Genomic DNA, 16726 nt, shown 5'->3' with positions numbered 1-16726 from the left:
TGGGAGGAAATGGGAGGAAATGGGAGGAAACGGGAGAAAAGGGGAGTGAAAGGGTGAAAGGGGAGAGAAAATGGGGGAAAGGAGGGAAAAAATGAAGGAAAAGGGAGGAGAAGGGGGGAAAAATTGGAGGAAAAGGGAGAAAGTGGGAGAAAACGGCGGAAAAGGCGGGGAAAGGGGGGAAAAAGGGGAAAAAAAGGGGGAGAAAATGGGAAAAAATGGGAGAAAAAGGGAGACGGCCCAGACCACGCCCATTTAGCATTAAGCCCCACCCCGTCCAGGATAAACCCCGCCCCCCGCAAACCGCAGTTTATTAGCATAACCCCGCCCCTCCGGTTAAACCACGCCCACTCCCGTGTAGGCCCCGCCTACCCCCCGCTCCGCCCCGTGCCGTTCCCGTTCCCCCGGCGGAAGGGGCGTGGCCCCGGCCGGAAGCGGCGGGCGGGCGGCGGCAGCGCTGGTGCCGCTCCCGGTCGCGGTCCCGGTGCCGGTCCCGGTCCGGTCATGTCGGGCCGCTGCTGCCACGGGCAGACGCCCAGCCGTGACATCCCGGGCCCCGGGAAATGCCTCGCCTTGCCCGACGGAGCCCCGCTGCCGCCCGGCGACTACAGCACCACACCGGGGGGCACCGTGTTCGGGACCACGCCGGGCGGTGAGCGCCGGGACAGCGGCGGGAGGGAGGGCTCGGTTGCAGCAAGGGGCAGGGAGCGCTCCCGTCCTGTCCCGGGATAGGAACCGGGAGCTCCCGCCCGGTACCGGGGCTCGGTGCGGGTTTGGGGGAACCTCGCAGGGAGCAGCCTCAGCCTCCCCGTGGTTACTGATTAATTGTAATCTCTAATATTTGCTGTTTTCCCTGGCAGCCAGCAAAGCCTGGGGGCTTTTTTTCTTTATTTCTTTTTTTCTTTTTTTCTTTTTTTCTTTATTTCTTTTTTTCTTTATTTCTTTTTTTCTTTATTTCTTTATTTCCAAGCCCAAACTGCTCCAAATTCTGGAGCTGCAAACGCGCCATGGGCTCCTTCCCTCTTTGCTGGCCAGGAGAGGAACCTCCTGTAAGGACTTGTCCTTAAGTAAAGTAATAAACTGATTGTGCCAAGGGTTCCTCTACCAGAGAGGTTTTGTGTCCCCAAAAGTAATAAACTGATTTTGCCAAGGGTTTCTCTATCAGAGAAGTTTAGTGTCACCATCTCTCCTTGGCAGTTTTGTGTCCCTATCCCTCCATTTTTTGGAAGTTTTGTGTTTCCATCTCTCCTTGGCAGTTTTGTGTCCCCATCCCTCCATTTTTGCCAGTTTTGTGTCCCCATCCCTCCATTTTTTGGCAGTTTTGTGCCCCCATCCCTTTCATTTTTGGCACTTTTCTGTCCCCATCCCTCCATTTTCGCCACTTTGGCCCCCAGAGAAGCGGCCCCAGCTCCAGCTGGTGGCACAAGGTCAGTGTGGGGGATTCCAGCCGTCTCTGCTGCCCCCAAGCCGGGTTTTGGGGCGATTTTGGGGTGATTTTTTTCCCCCACACCTTGTAGGATCTCCCCTTTGCCTCCCTATCCAGGCGGGTGTAGCACCAGGAATGCTGAAGGCAGAAAAACAAACCTTGGGAGGGCACGGAGGGGTTGTTGTCCGGCAGGATTTGAGGGGTTAAATGGCAGGGGGAGAAGGGGAAGTGACACTGCTGATTCACGTGTGCAGAGCAGCCGGGTTTGGGGTGGTTTTGGTCGTGTTTGGGGTTGTTTTGGTCGTGTTTAGGGTGGATTTGGTCGTGTTTGAGGTGGTTTTGGTCGTGTTTGGGGTTGTTTTGGCCGGGTTTGGGGTGGCTTTGGTCGTGTTTGGGGTGGTTTTGGCCGGGTTTGGGGTGGTTTTGGTCGGGTTTGGGGTGGTTTTGGGGTGGTTTTGGCCGGGTTTGGGGTGGTTTTGGTCGTGTTTGGGGTTGTTTTGGTCGGGTTTGGGGTGGTTTTGGTCGGGTTTGGGGTTGTTTTGGTCGTGTTTGGGGTTGTTCTGGACGTGTTTTCCCTCCTCTGGAAGCAGCGAATTGCTGAAGGCTCCAGTAGCACCTGTGGGAGCCTTCCCCAGGCCTGAGTAATGCAGCAGAAATGAAATGAAATGAGCAATTAGCCCAGCAGAAATGAGATGAGCAATTAGCACAGCAAAAAGAAATGAGATGAGCAATTAGCACAGCAGAAATTAAATGGGCAATTAGCAGCGTGCAGTAATGAGCCCTCCGGGGCTGGCAGCCCTTTGTGTCCTGGGTGTTTGGAGCAGGAGGAGAAGCTGGGCTGGGTTTGTGGCCGGGGTGTGCCCACCTGGCAGTGCCCGGGGCTGTCCCTGCTGGGGACACCGTGCTGGGGACGCCGTGCTGCCCAGCCCTGCTGCGGTGCTGAAGGGAGAAGGGACTCAGAGCTGCTGGGGGACAGACCCACGGGGCTGTGTGTCTGTCCTGTGGGGCTCACAGGGGGCACAGCATGCCGTGGAGTGTGGGTTTTGCTGCTGAACACACCCTGGCAGCACCCAGAGCTGTGGGGAATGGGGGTCTGGGTGGGTGCAGGAGCTTCGTGGTGCCTGTGACAGCCTGGGATGGGTGTTCTGTCCTGCCCAGGTTGTCCTGTCCTATTCCATCTGGGTGTCCTGTCCTGCTCCATCTGAGTGTCATGTCCTGCTCCATCTGGGTGTCATGTCCTGTTCCATCTGGGTGTCCTGTTTCTGTCCTGCTCCATCTGGGTGTCCTGTCCTGCCCAAAGTGTCCTCTCCTGCTTCATCTGAGTGTCCTGTTCTGCCCAGGTTGTCCTGTCCTGCTCCAGAGTGTCCTGTCCTGCTCCATCTGAGTGTCCTGTCCTGTCCCATCTGGGTGTCCTGCCCTGCCCAAGGTGTCCTGCTCCACCTGAGTGTCATGTCCTGTCCTGCTCCAGAGTGTCCTGCTCCATCAGAATGTCCTGTTCTGCCCAGGGTGTCCTGTCCTGCTCCATCAGAATGTCCTGTCCTGCCCAGAGTGTCCTGTCCTGCTCCATCAGAGTGTCCTGTCCTGCTCCATCTGGGTGTCCTGTCCTGCTCCATCAGAATGTCCTGTCCTGCTCCATCAGAATGTCCTGTCCTGCTCCATCAGAGTGTCCTGTCCTGCTCCATCTGGGTGTCCTGTCCTGCCCAGGGTGTCCTGTCCTGCTCCATCAGAATGTCCTGTCCTGCTCCATCTGAGTGTCCTGTCCTGCCCTGCTCCTCCTGGCCACATCCCCCTGCCTCTCAGGAGCTCTGTTGGAGGAAGGTGGAAGCTCCCATTGCTGCTGCAGAGCTGCAGTTCCAGCAATCCCTGTCCTCTCCTCCCTGGAACTCCACACCCCTCTCCCAGGCAGCTAAATGTAGGGATGGATCCTCCTCCCGAAAGAACTGGAGTTCAGAATCACCAGTGAGAAGTTTTTTTTTGGTGTTTTGAGAACTCCCTGGCAGAGCTCCACAGGAACACAGCTGCTGCACGTGTTGGTTTATGGATTTATTGTATATTTACAGTGCTCAGACCAAAGGGGAGTTGCTTGTGCCAGGACAGATGGTGGCAGGAGCTGTTTGCCCACACTTGTGTACTTTAGTTGACACTTTTGGGGAGGGCACAAGGAAAAATCCCTTTCCCTGTGGCTGGAATGGGAGCAGAGCAGGACACACCTGATCCAGAGGGGGAAGCAAACACTGTTTGCCAGCCCTTGCTGGCTTAGGGCTGTTTGGAGTGATCCCTTTTCTGTGGTTTTTGAGCACTTTCCATAAATTCCTTTATAAGGAACAGGGCGTTCAGTGCTGTTCCTAGAAATCCATGCCTGGAGGCTGGAGCTGGCTGGTTCCTGGTTCAGCTTTGGAGCATTAACCATGTGTGTAAGCCCTGAGCAAGGTGTGTGTAAGTTCTGCTGGACCAGGGGAAGTGTCCATGCAGGAATTCCACCTGTCCACCTGCAGCTTTCTGGCCACGAGTGGGAATTAAATTCAATTTTCTCTTTGCTCTGTGGGCTGCTGTGACCTTGGGCAAGGTGGGAAGGGTTGGATCTGCTGCTTCCAGCCCTGCCTGGGGTTTGGAGCCCTGTGGGTACCTGATGTGTCACATTTAGTGTCACTGCACACAGAATTCTGGAAACTGAAGTGCTGCATCACATTTACCACTTAAATACCCAAAACTGAGCGTTTTGGGCTGTAAGGGAATTTAAAAATGATGGAGTGCTGAGCATGATTGTTTGGAGGGATCCCTGTTCTGCCTGTGGTTTTTGAGCACTTTGCATAAATTCCTTTATAAGGAACAGAGCGGTTCAGTGCTGGAGCTGGCTGGTTTCTGGTGAAGCTTTGGAGCTTTAACCATCTGTGTAAACCCTGAGCAAGGTGTGTGTAAGTGCTGCTGTGCTGAGAGAAGTGTCCATGCAGGAATTCCACCTGCAGCTTTCAGCCCCATTTCTGGCCATGAGTGGGAATTAAATTCAATTTTCTCTTTGCTCTGTGGGCTGCTGTGACCTTGGGCAAGGTGGGAATGGTTGGATCTGCTGCTTCCAGCCCTGCCTGGGGTTTGGAGCCCAGGGGCAGCATTTGGGTCCCTGATGTGTCACCTTTAGTGTCACTGCACACAGAATTCTGGAAACTGAAGTGCTGCATCACATTTACCACCTAAATACCCAAAACTGAGCGTTTTGGGCTGTGAGGGAATTTAAAAATGATGATGGCATGCTGTCCCCCGCCAGGTACCAGGATTATTTACGACAGGAAGTTTCTGATGGAATGCCGCAATTCCCCCGGTGCCAAAACCCCTCCCTCCGACCTTCCCGACATTCCAGGAGTCACCAGCCCCAGCGTGGAGGAGCTGAAGGTGGAGAATCACCACGTGCAGAGCTGTGAGGAGAAAGTGAGCGCAGGTGAGTGCAGGCAGCAGGGCCCAGACAGCCTCTGAGGGGCTCTGCTGGCTCCTAGAAGGTCCAGAGCTGGAATGGAGCCAGGAAATTCTCCAGAAACTTCTTGGAAAGGCTCAGTGTCACAGGGTTTTGCTGTTGTTTGATCCTCAGCAATGTGAGTTTTGCAGTTTTGGGGTGTAATTTAATGTGATTCTCATTAATTCAGCCTTTGAGAAGCTCTGCTGGAATGGAGCCAGGAGATTCCCAGGAAACTCTCCAGAAACTTCTTGGAAAGTCCCAGTGGGCTCAGTGTCACAGGGTTTTGCAGTTGTTTGATCCCCAGCAATGTGAGTTTTGCAGTTTTGGGGTGTAATTTGATAGAATGCCCATTAATTCAGGATTTGGGAAGTTCTGCTGGTTCCTAGAAGGTCCAGAGGTGGATTGGAGCCAGGAAATTCTCCAGAAACTTTTTGGAAAGGCTCAGTGTCTCAGGTTTTGCAGTTGTGTGATCCTCAGCAGTGTTACTTTAGCAGTTTTGGGGTATAATTTGATAGAATTCCCATTAATTCAGCATTTGGGAAGCTCTGCTGGTTCCTAAAAGTTCCTGAGCTGGAATGGAGCCAAGAGATTCCCAGGAAACATGGTCAGTTCTCCAGAAACTTCTTGGAAAGTCTCAGTGGGCTCAGTGTCACAGGGTTTTGCAGTTGTTGGATCCCCAGCAATGTGACTTTTGCAGTTTTGGGATGTAATTTGATAGGATTTCCATGAATTCCGCCTTTGGGAAGCTGCTGTTGGATCAGGAGCCCTGTGCAGGGCAGAGGAGCAGCTGCTGCTGCCTCTCCCTGAGCTGGGCTGTGCTGCAGCTGCTGGAGGTTCAAGTTACAATTCAGAGCAGGATTTACTCAGGTTTTTAATATCAGCCTGAGTGGGAAATTCCTCCTGCCTGTTTCTGACCCCATTTAGTGACAGGGACACTTCTCTGAGGCCCTGCTGCAGCAACACGAGCCAAGGCTGCCTTGAAAAATTGTTTTTAAAGTTATTTGAGGTTATTTCTGAACCTACCAAGTGCAGGCATTTATCTCCTCTCTCTAAAAACAAAGATCCAAAGGGTCTTGTTGTGTGATTGCTGCAAGTAAAACCTTTCCAGGGTCAGGATTGCCTCGTGCTGTGACCTGAAATGGCTCAAGGGACACCCCTGAAATGCTGGGCCAGAGAATTCCTGTCCTCAGGAGCAGCTCCTGGCTGTCAGAATGTGGGATAAGGGCTGTGAAATGTGCCTGTCCTCAGTGTGGTTGTTACAAGGAAATCCAGGGGGAAGAATTGATTATTTAAAGGGCATTATTTAAAGATTCCCCCCCCCCCAGCAGTGACACCTTTAGCACAGCTTCACAAGCTGAATTTCACACCAACCCTGCTGCCTGAATGCAGCTTTTAAACCTAAATCACCCCATTCCTGAAGCACAGCTGCCAGCCACCGCAATCTTTGCTGTTTAATGTGGAATTTTGGGGCCTCACCTGTGGTTTTTGTCCCTCCCAGCAGGTGAGGAGGAGCAGTTTGACATGGACATCTAAAAACACACCTGCCTGGAGTGATCCAGTGAAGCAGCAGGACTTGTCTGGAGGATTCTCACCAGCAGCCATGCCTTGAGTGCCTTCCTGCTCTGGGAAAGGCAGAATATTCCCTCAGGAGAGCAGGGTTTGTCCTGTTCCAGGGGCCAGGCCAGGGGTGCTGCAGGGGAAACTCTGCCCCGCCTTGGTTCTGGTTCCAGTTTTATGCTTTTTGTTAATCATTTTAATACTGTAACAGTAATGGAAATGCAATCGAAGGGAGAAATAAAAATCACGTGGAGTCTCCTGGTGTGGAGATGAATGCAATAAATGTGATTTTTGTGCCTTATTTCAGCAAAAACCTGCCAACCTGAGGGGTTAAATGGTGTCCCCTGGGGCTGCAAGCATCCCTGGTCTTTGGGGGAATTTTATTGTGCCAAATCTGCCCCAGAACAGAGACAAAAACTGTCCCAAGTCCTTCCAGAAGGTTCTGTCACAAAATACTGTAACAGAAATGCAATATAAGGGAGAAATAAAAATCACGTGCTGGTGTGGAGATGAATGCAATAAATGTGATTTCTGTGCCTTATTTCAGCAAGAAAATGCAAACCTGAGGGGTTAAATGGTGCTCCCTAGGGCTGCAAGCATCCCTGGGCTTTGGGGGAATTTTATTGTGCCAAATCTGCCCCAGAACAGAGAGAAAACTGTCCCGAGTCCTTCCAGAAGGTTCTGTCACAAAATACTGTAGCAGAAATGCAGTCTAAGGGAGAAATAAAAATCACGTGCTGGTGTGGAGATGAATGCAATAAATGTGATTTCTGTGCCTTATTTCAGCAAAGAATTGCCAGCCTGAGGGGTTAAATGGTGTCCCCTGGGGCTGCAAGCATCCCTGGTCCCTGAGGGATTTTGGTGAGCCAGATCTGCCCCCAGAACAGAGACAAAAACTGTGCCCTGATGTCAGAACTCCGCACATCCCTCCGGGTGTCCAGAGTTGCCCAGGACCCCGTCAGGGGGCTCGGAGACCCTGGCACAGAGCCCAGAACACCTGGGGATTTGATTGTGGCCCCTGGAGCAAGTTACCAACTTTGTATGAGGACCTGAAAGTCACACAGCTTTGAATGGTGTAATAATAAAATATTCACAGGGTGAAAAATGTAGATTTTAGGATTTTTGGTATGGGGGTTATGGGGACAAGATGGAGGAATCTGGGCATGTCCAGCCTTTCTTCTTCTTCTCCTTGTTCTCCACTTTCTGCAGTGATGTTGGCTCTTTGGGATTGGTTTAGAGTAGAAGTGCACTGTCTAACACAGGTGATGGGTATTGGGAATTAAGTGTAAATATGTTGTACGTAGTTTGTGGTATAAAAGGACAACACAGAGTGCCTGTGGCTGCCCTGCTGAGCAGAAAGCAAATTTTATAGATAAGAATTAATAAACAACCTCAAGACAGAAAAGTGAAGAGTCCAGACTCGTTCTTCAGTTGCACGGGCCGAAGCAGAGACATCCTGCACATCTCAAGGCAGCAATTATCAACCAAAACCTGAGACCCTGAGAGCTTCCAGAAGGTTCTGTCACAATTTGTGTTCCAGCCTGGCTCAGCTGCAGGTGGGAATGTTTGGGCTCAGTTCACCTGGAGGCTCTTGGAGGGCTCCTGGCTGTGCTGCCCTCCAGTTTTGCCACTGTAATTCTGATTTTTCTGACATGTGCCAGCTTGGGTTTGTGCTCCGTGGTGGAATTTCCCTGCTGCTTTAGCCTTGCTTCTCTTTTTTATCCTGTGGTGGGCAGGGAGAAGAGCTTTGGGGAAGAGGTTTAGGAACAAAAACAGTCTGGTTTTGAGAGGGGAATTTTCATCAGAGAAATTAATAAATTTTTATTATGAATAATAAATTTAAATAATAATTATATTTGTTATAATTAATTATAATAATATATTTTATATTATTAAATATATATAATTATATATAAATGTATGTAATTAAATATATACTTTAATTATAATAATATAATTTAAAATAATTACATTCTATTAATAATAATTCTTAATAATAATCATATTAGTTATAATTAATTATAATATATATTTTAAATATTATTAAATATATAATTACATATAAATGTATATAATTAAATATAGAATTTAATTCTAATAATATAATTAAATAATAATCCTATTCTATTAATAATAATAAATTTAAATAATAATTATTTTATTTATAATTAAAACAACATATATTTTATATATTATTAATTATATAATTATATATAAATATATAATTAAATGTATTATTTAATTCTAATAATTAAGTAATTGTATTATATAATAATATTACTACTAATAATACTAATAATAATAATAATAATAATAATAATAATAATAATAATAATAATAAATTTAAATAATTAATAATAAAAATTAATAAATTTTAAATAGTTTAAATTAATTTTGCTGTTTGGGTCCTCAGAGCAAATATCTTCATTTTTAGCCCCTGTGAGGTTTGATAAATGTAGTCTGGGTATTTATCAAATCTCACAGAGTCTGTAAAACGTTGCTGTGTTGCTGCTGGGGGGTGGAAGCACCTCAGAGGAGGAGAATCCTGAACTTCAGACTTCCCAAAAACCACAGGGAGTGTCTGTGCACACCAGCTTTTGCAGATAGCATTTAAATATCTGCTAATGATGCTCGGTGGTGACATTATGATATGCAAACCCTCCATAATGAGTAACAGAACAAAGCAATTGCTGCAGATAAACCCGCATTTCTCGAAGATAAGATTGAGGCCTTTCTCTGAAACCTTAATGGGAACAAATCCAAATTTTATTGCCCTCAGGTGTGACTTTATCAGTCTCAGCTGGGTTCTGAGGATGCTTTAGAGAGGAGCTGCTGCAGCTGGGACTGACTTTTTTCTATTTTAAATTGGTGGTTTTGGTTTAAAATAGCACTGCTGGGCTGTGGTGCAGCTGCAGCTTTAGTTTTAGGAAAACTTCCCGTGTTGATGTAAATTCCCCAAAGTTCCCCCACTGCAGGGAGGACTGAAATAGCCCTGAGAGGCTGGGCAGGCTCTGCAGGGATGAATCCCTGTGCTTGTGCTGGGATTCTCCTGCTGGCCCAGCCAAAACGAGGAATTCCCACTCTGCTGTGGGTTTGTCTGGGTGTCACCTCCCTGGGCTGCGTGTCTGGGCTGTGTCCCTGTGTCACCAGGGCTGTGGGTTTGGGGGATACACGGTGCTGGTAAGGCTGGGATCCCCCAAAGTGCCACCCCAAGCTGAGGGCTGCATGTCCAGGCAGGTTTGGGATCCCCCAAGAGGCACATCCAGGCACTTTTAGGATCCCTCAAAGTGCCACCTCAAGCTGCACATCCAGGCAGGTTTGGGATCCCTAAGGTGCCACCCCAAGCTGCATGTCCAGGAACTTTTGGGATCCCCTGAGCTACCACCCCAAGCTGAGGGCTGCACATCCAGGCAGTTTTGGGATGTCCCAAGCTGCACATTCAGGCAATTTTGGGATCCTCCAAGGTGCCATCCCAAGCTGAGGACTGCAGATCCAGGCAGGTTTGGGATCCCCCAAGGTGTCATCCCAAGCTGCATATCCAGACACTTTTGGGATCCCTCAAAGAGCCACCTCAAGCTGCACATCCAGGCAGGTTTGGGATCCCTGAGGTGCCATCCCAAGCTGCATATCCAGGCAGGTTTGGGATCCCCCAAGGTGTCATCCCAAGCTGCATATCCAGGCAGGTTTGGGATCCCTGAGGTGCCATCCCAAGCTGCATATCCAGGTAGTTTTGGCATCCCCCAAGCTGCACATTCAGGCAATTTTGGGATCCTCCAAGGTGCCATCCCAAGCTGAGGACTGCACATCCAGGCAGGTTTGGGATCCCTTAAGGTGCCATCCCAACCTGCATATCCAGGCACTTTTGGGATCCCCCAAACTGAGGGCTGCACATCCAGGCCATTTGGGGATCCCTCAAAGTGCCATCCCAAGCTGCACATTAGGCAGGTTTGGGATCCCTGAAGTGCCATCCTAAGCTTTTGGGATCCCCCAAGCTGCACATCCAGGCAGTTTTGGGATCTCTGATGTGCCATCCCAACCTGCACATTCAGGCAGTTTTGGGATCCCCTAAGGTGCCACCCCAAGTTGCACATCCAGGTAATTTTGGGATCCCCCAAGATGAGGGCTGCACATTCAGGCAGTTTTAGGAACTCCCAAGCTGCACATCCAGGCAATTTTGAGATCCCTGAGGTGTCACCCCAACCTGCACATCCAGGCAGTTTTAGGATCCCCCGAGCTGCACATTCAGGCATTTTTGGGATCTCCTAAGGTGCCATCCCAAGCTGAGGGCTGCACATCCAGACAGGTTTGGGATCCCCCAAGCTGCATGTCCAGGTAATTTTGGGATCCCCTGAGGTACCATCCCAACCTGCACATCCAGGCAGTTTTGAGATCCCTCAAGGTTCCCCTTCAAGCTGCACATCCAGGTAGTTTTGGGATTCCCCAAGCTGCACATCCGAGCAGGTTTGAGAATCCCTCAAGCTGCCATCCCAAGCTGCACATCCAGACAGATTTGGGATCCCCCGAGGTGTCACCCCAAGATGCACATCCAGGTAGTTTTGGGATCCCCCAAGATGCCACCCCTGCACTTCCAGGCATTTTGAGCAGAAATGAGCTGATTTCAGCCTCGGCCAGCCATGGCTGTTGGAGTTGGCCTTTGGTGCTGGTACAGAAGTGGCTGCCTGGTGTTTGGGGGTGTCAGGTATTGCAGGTAAAGCCCTTAAATGCCATTCCTGCCACCTGCAGAAGAGGTAACACGTGCTGGAGGTGTTAATGCTCCGTCTGTGTGCCGGCAGCAGCTCTGGCAGCTTTGCATCGGTATCTGCAGCTTATGCAGATGGGGGAGCATCAAAGCACCAGGTGCCTGTGCCAGAGGGAGGGAGGAAACCCTGTGAAACACCTGGCCAGGTGTCACCGGGGTCCTGCTGGGTGCTGGGTGCAGGCCCTGGGGCCATGGGTGCATCGGGAGCGTTTTGGGGCACAGAGAGCCTGACCAAAGCCCCAAGGTGATGAGGGAATGCTCATCTGGGATGGGGTGGTTTTGGGGGCACACAGAGCCTGACCAAAGCCCCCATGTGATGAGGGGATGAGGGGATGTGCACATCTGCTCTAGGATGGTTTTGGGGGCACAGAGAGCCTGACCAAAGCCCAGATGTGATGAGGGGATGTGCACATCAGCTCTGGGATCATTGTGGGGGCACACAGAGCCTGACCAAAGCCCCAGATGTGACGAGGGGATGTGCACATCTGCTCTGGGATGGTTTTGGGGGCACAGAGAGCTTGACCAAAGCCCTGAGGTGCCCCTCTCTGGGGCTGCCAAACCCAGTGTGATGAGGAGATGTGCACATCTTCTCTAGGATCATTTTGGGACACAGAGAGTCTGACTAAAGCCCTGATGTGATAAGGGGATACAGGGATGTGCACATCTGCTCTGGGATCTTTTTGGGGCACAGAGAGCGTGACCAAAGCCCAGATGTGATGAGGGGATGTGCACATCTGCTCTGGGATCATTGTGGGGGCACACAGAGCCTGACCAAAGCCCTGATGTGATGAGGTGATGTTATCACAACATGATAATAAGAGATGTTAAATACTTCATATTTATTCATATTTATTCAAGCCTGGAACTGTACAGTATGGCAACCAAAAATTACTCAAATAAATATATGTCATGTCCCTCAGAGATATTTTTTGGTTAGAAGTTGTCCCGATAGCAACACTTTTCCTTATTTCTAGTTGTTTTTTTTTTTAATTAAATATTTGCTTACTGATCTCAAAAAAGCTCATCAATTCGGTTCCACTCTGCACAAAGCACATCTGCTCTGCTGCAATTTGTCCCAAGCCCGTCCCTTAAACTTTTCCACCTGTGGTGTGGGGCCAAGTGGTGTCAGCATCCCATTGCTCTGGTCCTTCACCCTTCACTCCCTCCCTTCCCCCTGACACCCCCAGCTGCTGCATCCTTCATCCACACGGTTTGGGGCACATCTCCCTCATGCTTTCACATTCAGGGCCCTTCCAGGAGCAGCTTGTGAGATGCAGAGCTGTGTTCCGTGTCAGGTACAAACAGGCGACATGCGTGCTTGTGATTGCGAAATGTGTGGACCCCGACAATGGGAGAGCTGTGAATTCTAATAATAACTGAGGAAAATAAAGCATGGAAAAAGGCCTTTGAACCTATCTTTTGTTTGCAATTAACCCTGATTGATTTAGGAGCATTGTTAAGGATGTTGCTTTTTGCTTGCATTTAATCCATAAAAAGCTCTGCAATAATAATCTTTTGAAGTATGATTTTAGAATATTACTTGTATCCTTGAAACTATAGCTTTGGAATATATACAAAGGAAATATGCTTATCTCAGGCCTTATTGAAGCAGAGAAAAACAGCTTGAGAAAGGAAGATGAACATCACCTCAAGGGTTTATGGTTTGGACCAAAGGGAAGCTGGACATCACTGTTACTAGATTTATAGTCTCGGCAATTAAAAGGTGGACACACATCTGGGGAGCTGGACCGCACATGATGGGATTCGTCTTTCTTCTTTTGGAAACCGGACCGTCACCACCTGGGGATACTCCTTTGAGATACATCCTGAGAAATTAAAATCACAATAGTGTATAGATTTGTGATGTAATAATTTGGAATAAAAATTGCTGATGAGTAAAAGATTGGAAATAGAAACTGCTGAAAAAAGCTGATGAGTACCCCTATAAATACCTGTAACCCTCAATTATCGGTGCGCAGCTGGAGGGAAAACTTCCCCCACTCTACCCAGCGCTGTATTGCTCATACTTTAACCATATTAAATAATAAATTGATTGCTGCTTGAATATTGGCCTAGTCAAGCTTCTTGTTCATAACAAGCTCAGCATCCCAGGGCACATCCCTGCTCCCCAGGCCCTGTTCCTCACCCCACACTTGCTCTCCCAGGCCCAGGAGCTGCTTTTGGCACGGGCTGAGCACCGTGGGAGGGATGGGGGCAGCCGTGGGTGGCTGAGGCACAGCTGGGATGCTCCAGGGAGGTCCAGGCACAAGTTGGCTTTGTCCTTGCATTTCCCATCCCAGCCCCTTTTTGTCCCAGCCCGCTGTCCCTGTGTCCCTCAAACGCCACCTGCCTGGCCAGGCTTTAAAGCACCATTTGTACAAATGCCACCCTGGCTCTGTTTGTTCTCACTCCTTCCTTTTTTATGTGTCCTAAGTCATCTCGGCCCTTCCCAGAGCACAAACCTGCCAGTTCCTGAAATCTCAAATCTCAGTAATTCATAACATTATTGTTATGAATAAGAAGCTTGACTAAGCCAATATTCAAGCAGCAATCAATTTATTATTTAATATGGGTAAAGTATGAGCAATGCAGCGCTGGGTACAGTGGGGGAAGTTTCCCCTCCAACTGCACACCAATAATTGATGGTTACAGGTATTTATAAGGGTATTTATCAGCTTTTTCAGCAGTTTCTATTTCAAATTTTTTTGCTCATCAGCAATTTTTATTCCAAATTATTACATCATGATTCTATACACTATTGTAATTTTAATTTCTCAGGATGTATCTCAAAAGGAGGATCCCAGATGGTGGTGGTCCAGTTTCCCTTTGGTCCAAACCATAAACCCTTGAGGTGATGTTCATCTTCCCTTCTCAAGCTGTTTTTCTCTGCTTCAATAAGGCCTGAGATAAGCATATTTCCTTTATATATATTCCGAAGCTACAGTTTCAAGGATACAAGTAATATTCTAAAATTATACTTCAAAAGGTTATTATTGCAGAGCTCTTTATGGATTAAATGCAGGCAAAAAGCAACATCCTTAACACCTTAATTCCAATGCTCCTAAATCAACTAGGGTTAATTGCAAACAGAAGATAGATTCAAAGGCCTTTTTCCATGCTTTATTTTCCTCAGTTATTATTAGAATTCACAGCTCTCCCATTGTCGGGGTCCACACATTTCGCAATCACAAGCACGCATGTCACCTGTTTGTACCTGACACGGAACACAACTTTGTATTTCACAGACAGATAAAGGTGTCATCACTGAAATTCCATTGCTGGGTCCTGACTGAAAGGCCAGGCAGACAATTGGAGCATTTTTCCCTCACTGTCCCCTGGCAGGGATGATAATCACAAGCTGCCTGTGCCCATCGCATTCCCTCCTCCTCCTCCTGCACTACATTTCACCTTCAATTCCAAAATATAATGGAAGGCTCCTGGGCAGGACTGGGGCTGTGTCCCCATTTATTGTCCTCATGTCTGGGTTCCTGTGCCCCACAGCCGATGTAGATTGGGGCAGAGCAGGGCCAGAGCTCTCCCTGCTCACATCAGATCCCCCCTCCCATCTTTAGGCAGATCCTCGCCTAAACCCGACTTTATTGTCATTGCCGCGCACTTTGATGTTTTCCTTGCAGCCCTGGAATCCCGGCCTTTATTTTTCCACCCGAGGGAACGGCTGCTGCCTCCCCCTTGGCCCGCCACAACTTTTTGAACCCTCTGCTGGATTCCAGGCAGGCGTGATGGAGGGGCAGAGATGGCAGAGATACAGAACCCGATGGAAGGGCAGAGATGGCTGAGATACAGAACCTGACAGGGCAGGGGTCCCGGGGGGCATTGAGGGTGTAAATCCTCCTGCTTTGGAACCCTCTGTGAGCAGCAAAACCGCGCAGAAAAAAGGCAAAATACTTTAATTTTGCATCCCCCAGGTTGTGCTTTGCCTCCTGCCGGGGGTCAGCCCCGCGCCCCCGGCCCACCCTCGGACAGCTCCTGCAAATGACCCTCTAATGACGGGCTGGTGGCGGTGTGAAAGCTCTCGGGATATGGAAGCGGCCCCGGGGAGGGCTCGCTGAGCTGGGGGAGCTGCAGACACGCTTTGTTTATCCGCCGCCCGGGATGTGGATTGGGGATAATCAGCCCGGGCTGGGATGTGGAATGGGGGCTGGTGTCCCAGGAGGGGCGGGCTGGGGATGGCCCAGGGCCAGCGGGGCCACCAGGGCCACCAGGGACACCAGGGACACCAGGGCCACCAGGGACACCAGGGACACCAGGGACAGCAGGGTTTGGGTTCCCGCCCGTCCCCTCTGCTGTCCGGGGGTCCCCAGGCCTGAGTCGTGTCCCTGTCCAGCTGTGAGGTCTCAGGGGTCTCGGGGCTGCCAAACCGGGTCAAACCCGGATTGATCCATTCAGCCAAACCCGGACTGATCAATTTGGCCAAACCCGGACTAATTCCCCCTCCCTGGGGCTGCCAAACCCGGACTGATCAATTTGACCAAACCTGGATTGATCAGTTCGGTCAAACCCGGACTAATTCCCCCTCCCGGGGCTGCCAAACCGGGCCAAACCCGGCCAAACCCGGACTGATCAATTTGGCCAAACCCGGATTGATCAATTCAGTCAAACCCAGACTAATTCCCCCTCCTGGGACTGCCAAACCGGGCCAAACCTGGACTGATCAATTCGGCCAAACCAGGCCAAACCCGGACTGATCAATTTGGCCAAACCTGGACTGATCCCTGCTGTCCAGGGCTGCCAAACCAGGCCAAACCTGGACTGATCTGTTTGGCCAAACAGAGACTGATCCCCTATACCCAGGGCTGCCAAACCCGGGCTGATTCCCCATCCCGGGGCTGCCAGACCCAGCCAAACTTGGACTGATCAGTTTGGCCAAACCCGGGTTGATCTCCCCTCCCTGGGGCTGCCAAACCCGGCCAAACCCAGCCAAACCCGGACTGACCCATTCGGCCAAACCTGGACTGATGAATTCGGTCAAATCCGGGCGGATTCCCCCTCTCCGGGGCCGCCAAACCTGGACAGATCAATTTGGTCAAACCCGGATTGATCCCCTCTCCCCCGGGCTGTCAAACCCGGTCAAACCCGGACTGATCCCCCGTATCCTGAGTTGCCAAACCTTGCCAAACCCGGACTGATCCATTCTGCCAAACCCGGACTGATCCGTTTGGCCAAACCCGGACTGTTCCCCCTCCCCGGGGCTGCCGTGCAGGAGGACACGCTCACCCCGGGACCCCGACATCGCCCCCAGCCCCAGCATCATCCCCAGGACCCCTCTGGATGGTGCCTGCACCACACGGCTCCGAATTCCCTGCTCCTACAGGGCACGACCCTTCCCTTATCTCCGAGGGGTAAATAAAGCAGGAAAATCCCTTCAGCCTCCCCTTCCACCCTGCAGGTGCCTCCTTGAGCACCCCAACAGCTTCGTGCTTATCTCAGGTGAGATTTGGAGCTTTGCAGCCTCTCTTGAACCCCTCACTCTGGTGGTTCCAGAGCTCACCTGCTCTCAGAGCAGGGAGGAGCTGTGGGT

The 16726-nt window shown here is 50.2% G+C and overlaps 1 protein-coding gene across 2 annotated transcripts; it reads left to right on the top strand.

Annotated features, from left to right (window-relative positions):
* Nucleotides 1-440: 440 nt before the first annotated feature.
* Nucleotides 441-6989, top strand: EIF4EBP1 (eukaryotic translation initiation factor 4E binding protein 1). 2 transcript variants are annotated; one of them, XM_054294417.1, is made up of 3 exons: nucleotides 441-649; nucleotides 4686-4856; nucleotides 6373-6989. In XM_054294417.1, exons 1-3 carry the CDS (start codon nucleotides 502-504, stop codon nucleotides 6402-6404), a joined length of 351 nt encoding a protein of 116 aa, XP_054150392.1. In that variant the 5' UTR covers nucleotides 441-501; the 3' UTR covers nucleotides 6405-6989. The 2 variants fall into 2 exon arrangements, with proteins under 2 accessions (XP_054150392.1, XP_054150391.1); XM_054294416.1 differs by having other exon boundaries at nucleotides 6370-6989.
* Nucleotides 6990-16726: the final 9737 nt, after the last annotated feature.

This window comes from Melozone crissalis, unplaced genomic scaffold (genome assembly GCF_028551555.1).
Source record: "Melozone crissalis strain CALT ecotype California unplaced genomic scaffold, PUWL_Pcris_2 ptg000247l_1, whole genome shotgun sequence".
Classification (NCBI taxonomy): domain Eukaryota; kingdom Metazoa; phylum Chordata; class Aves; order Passeriformes; family Passerellidae; genus Melozone; species Melozone crissalis.
The sequence above is the reverse complement of the archived record's forward strand: the minus strand, read 5'-3'. Positions and strand labels throughout refer to the sequence as shown.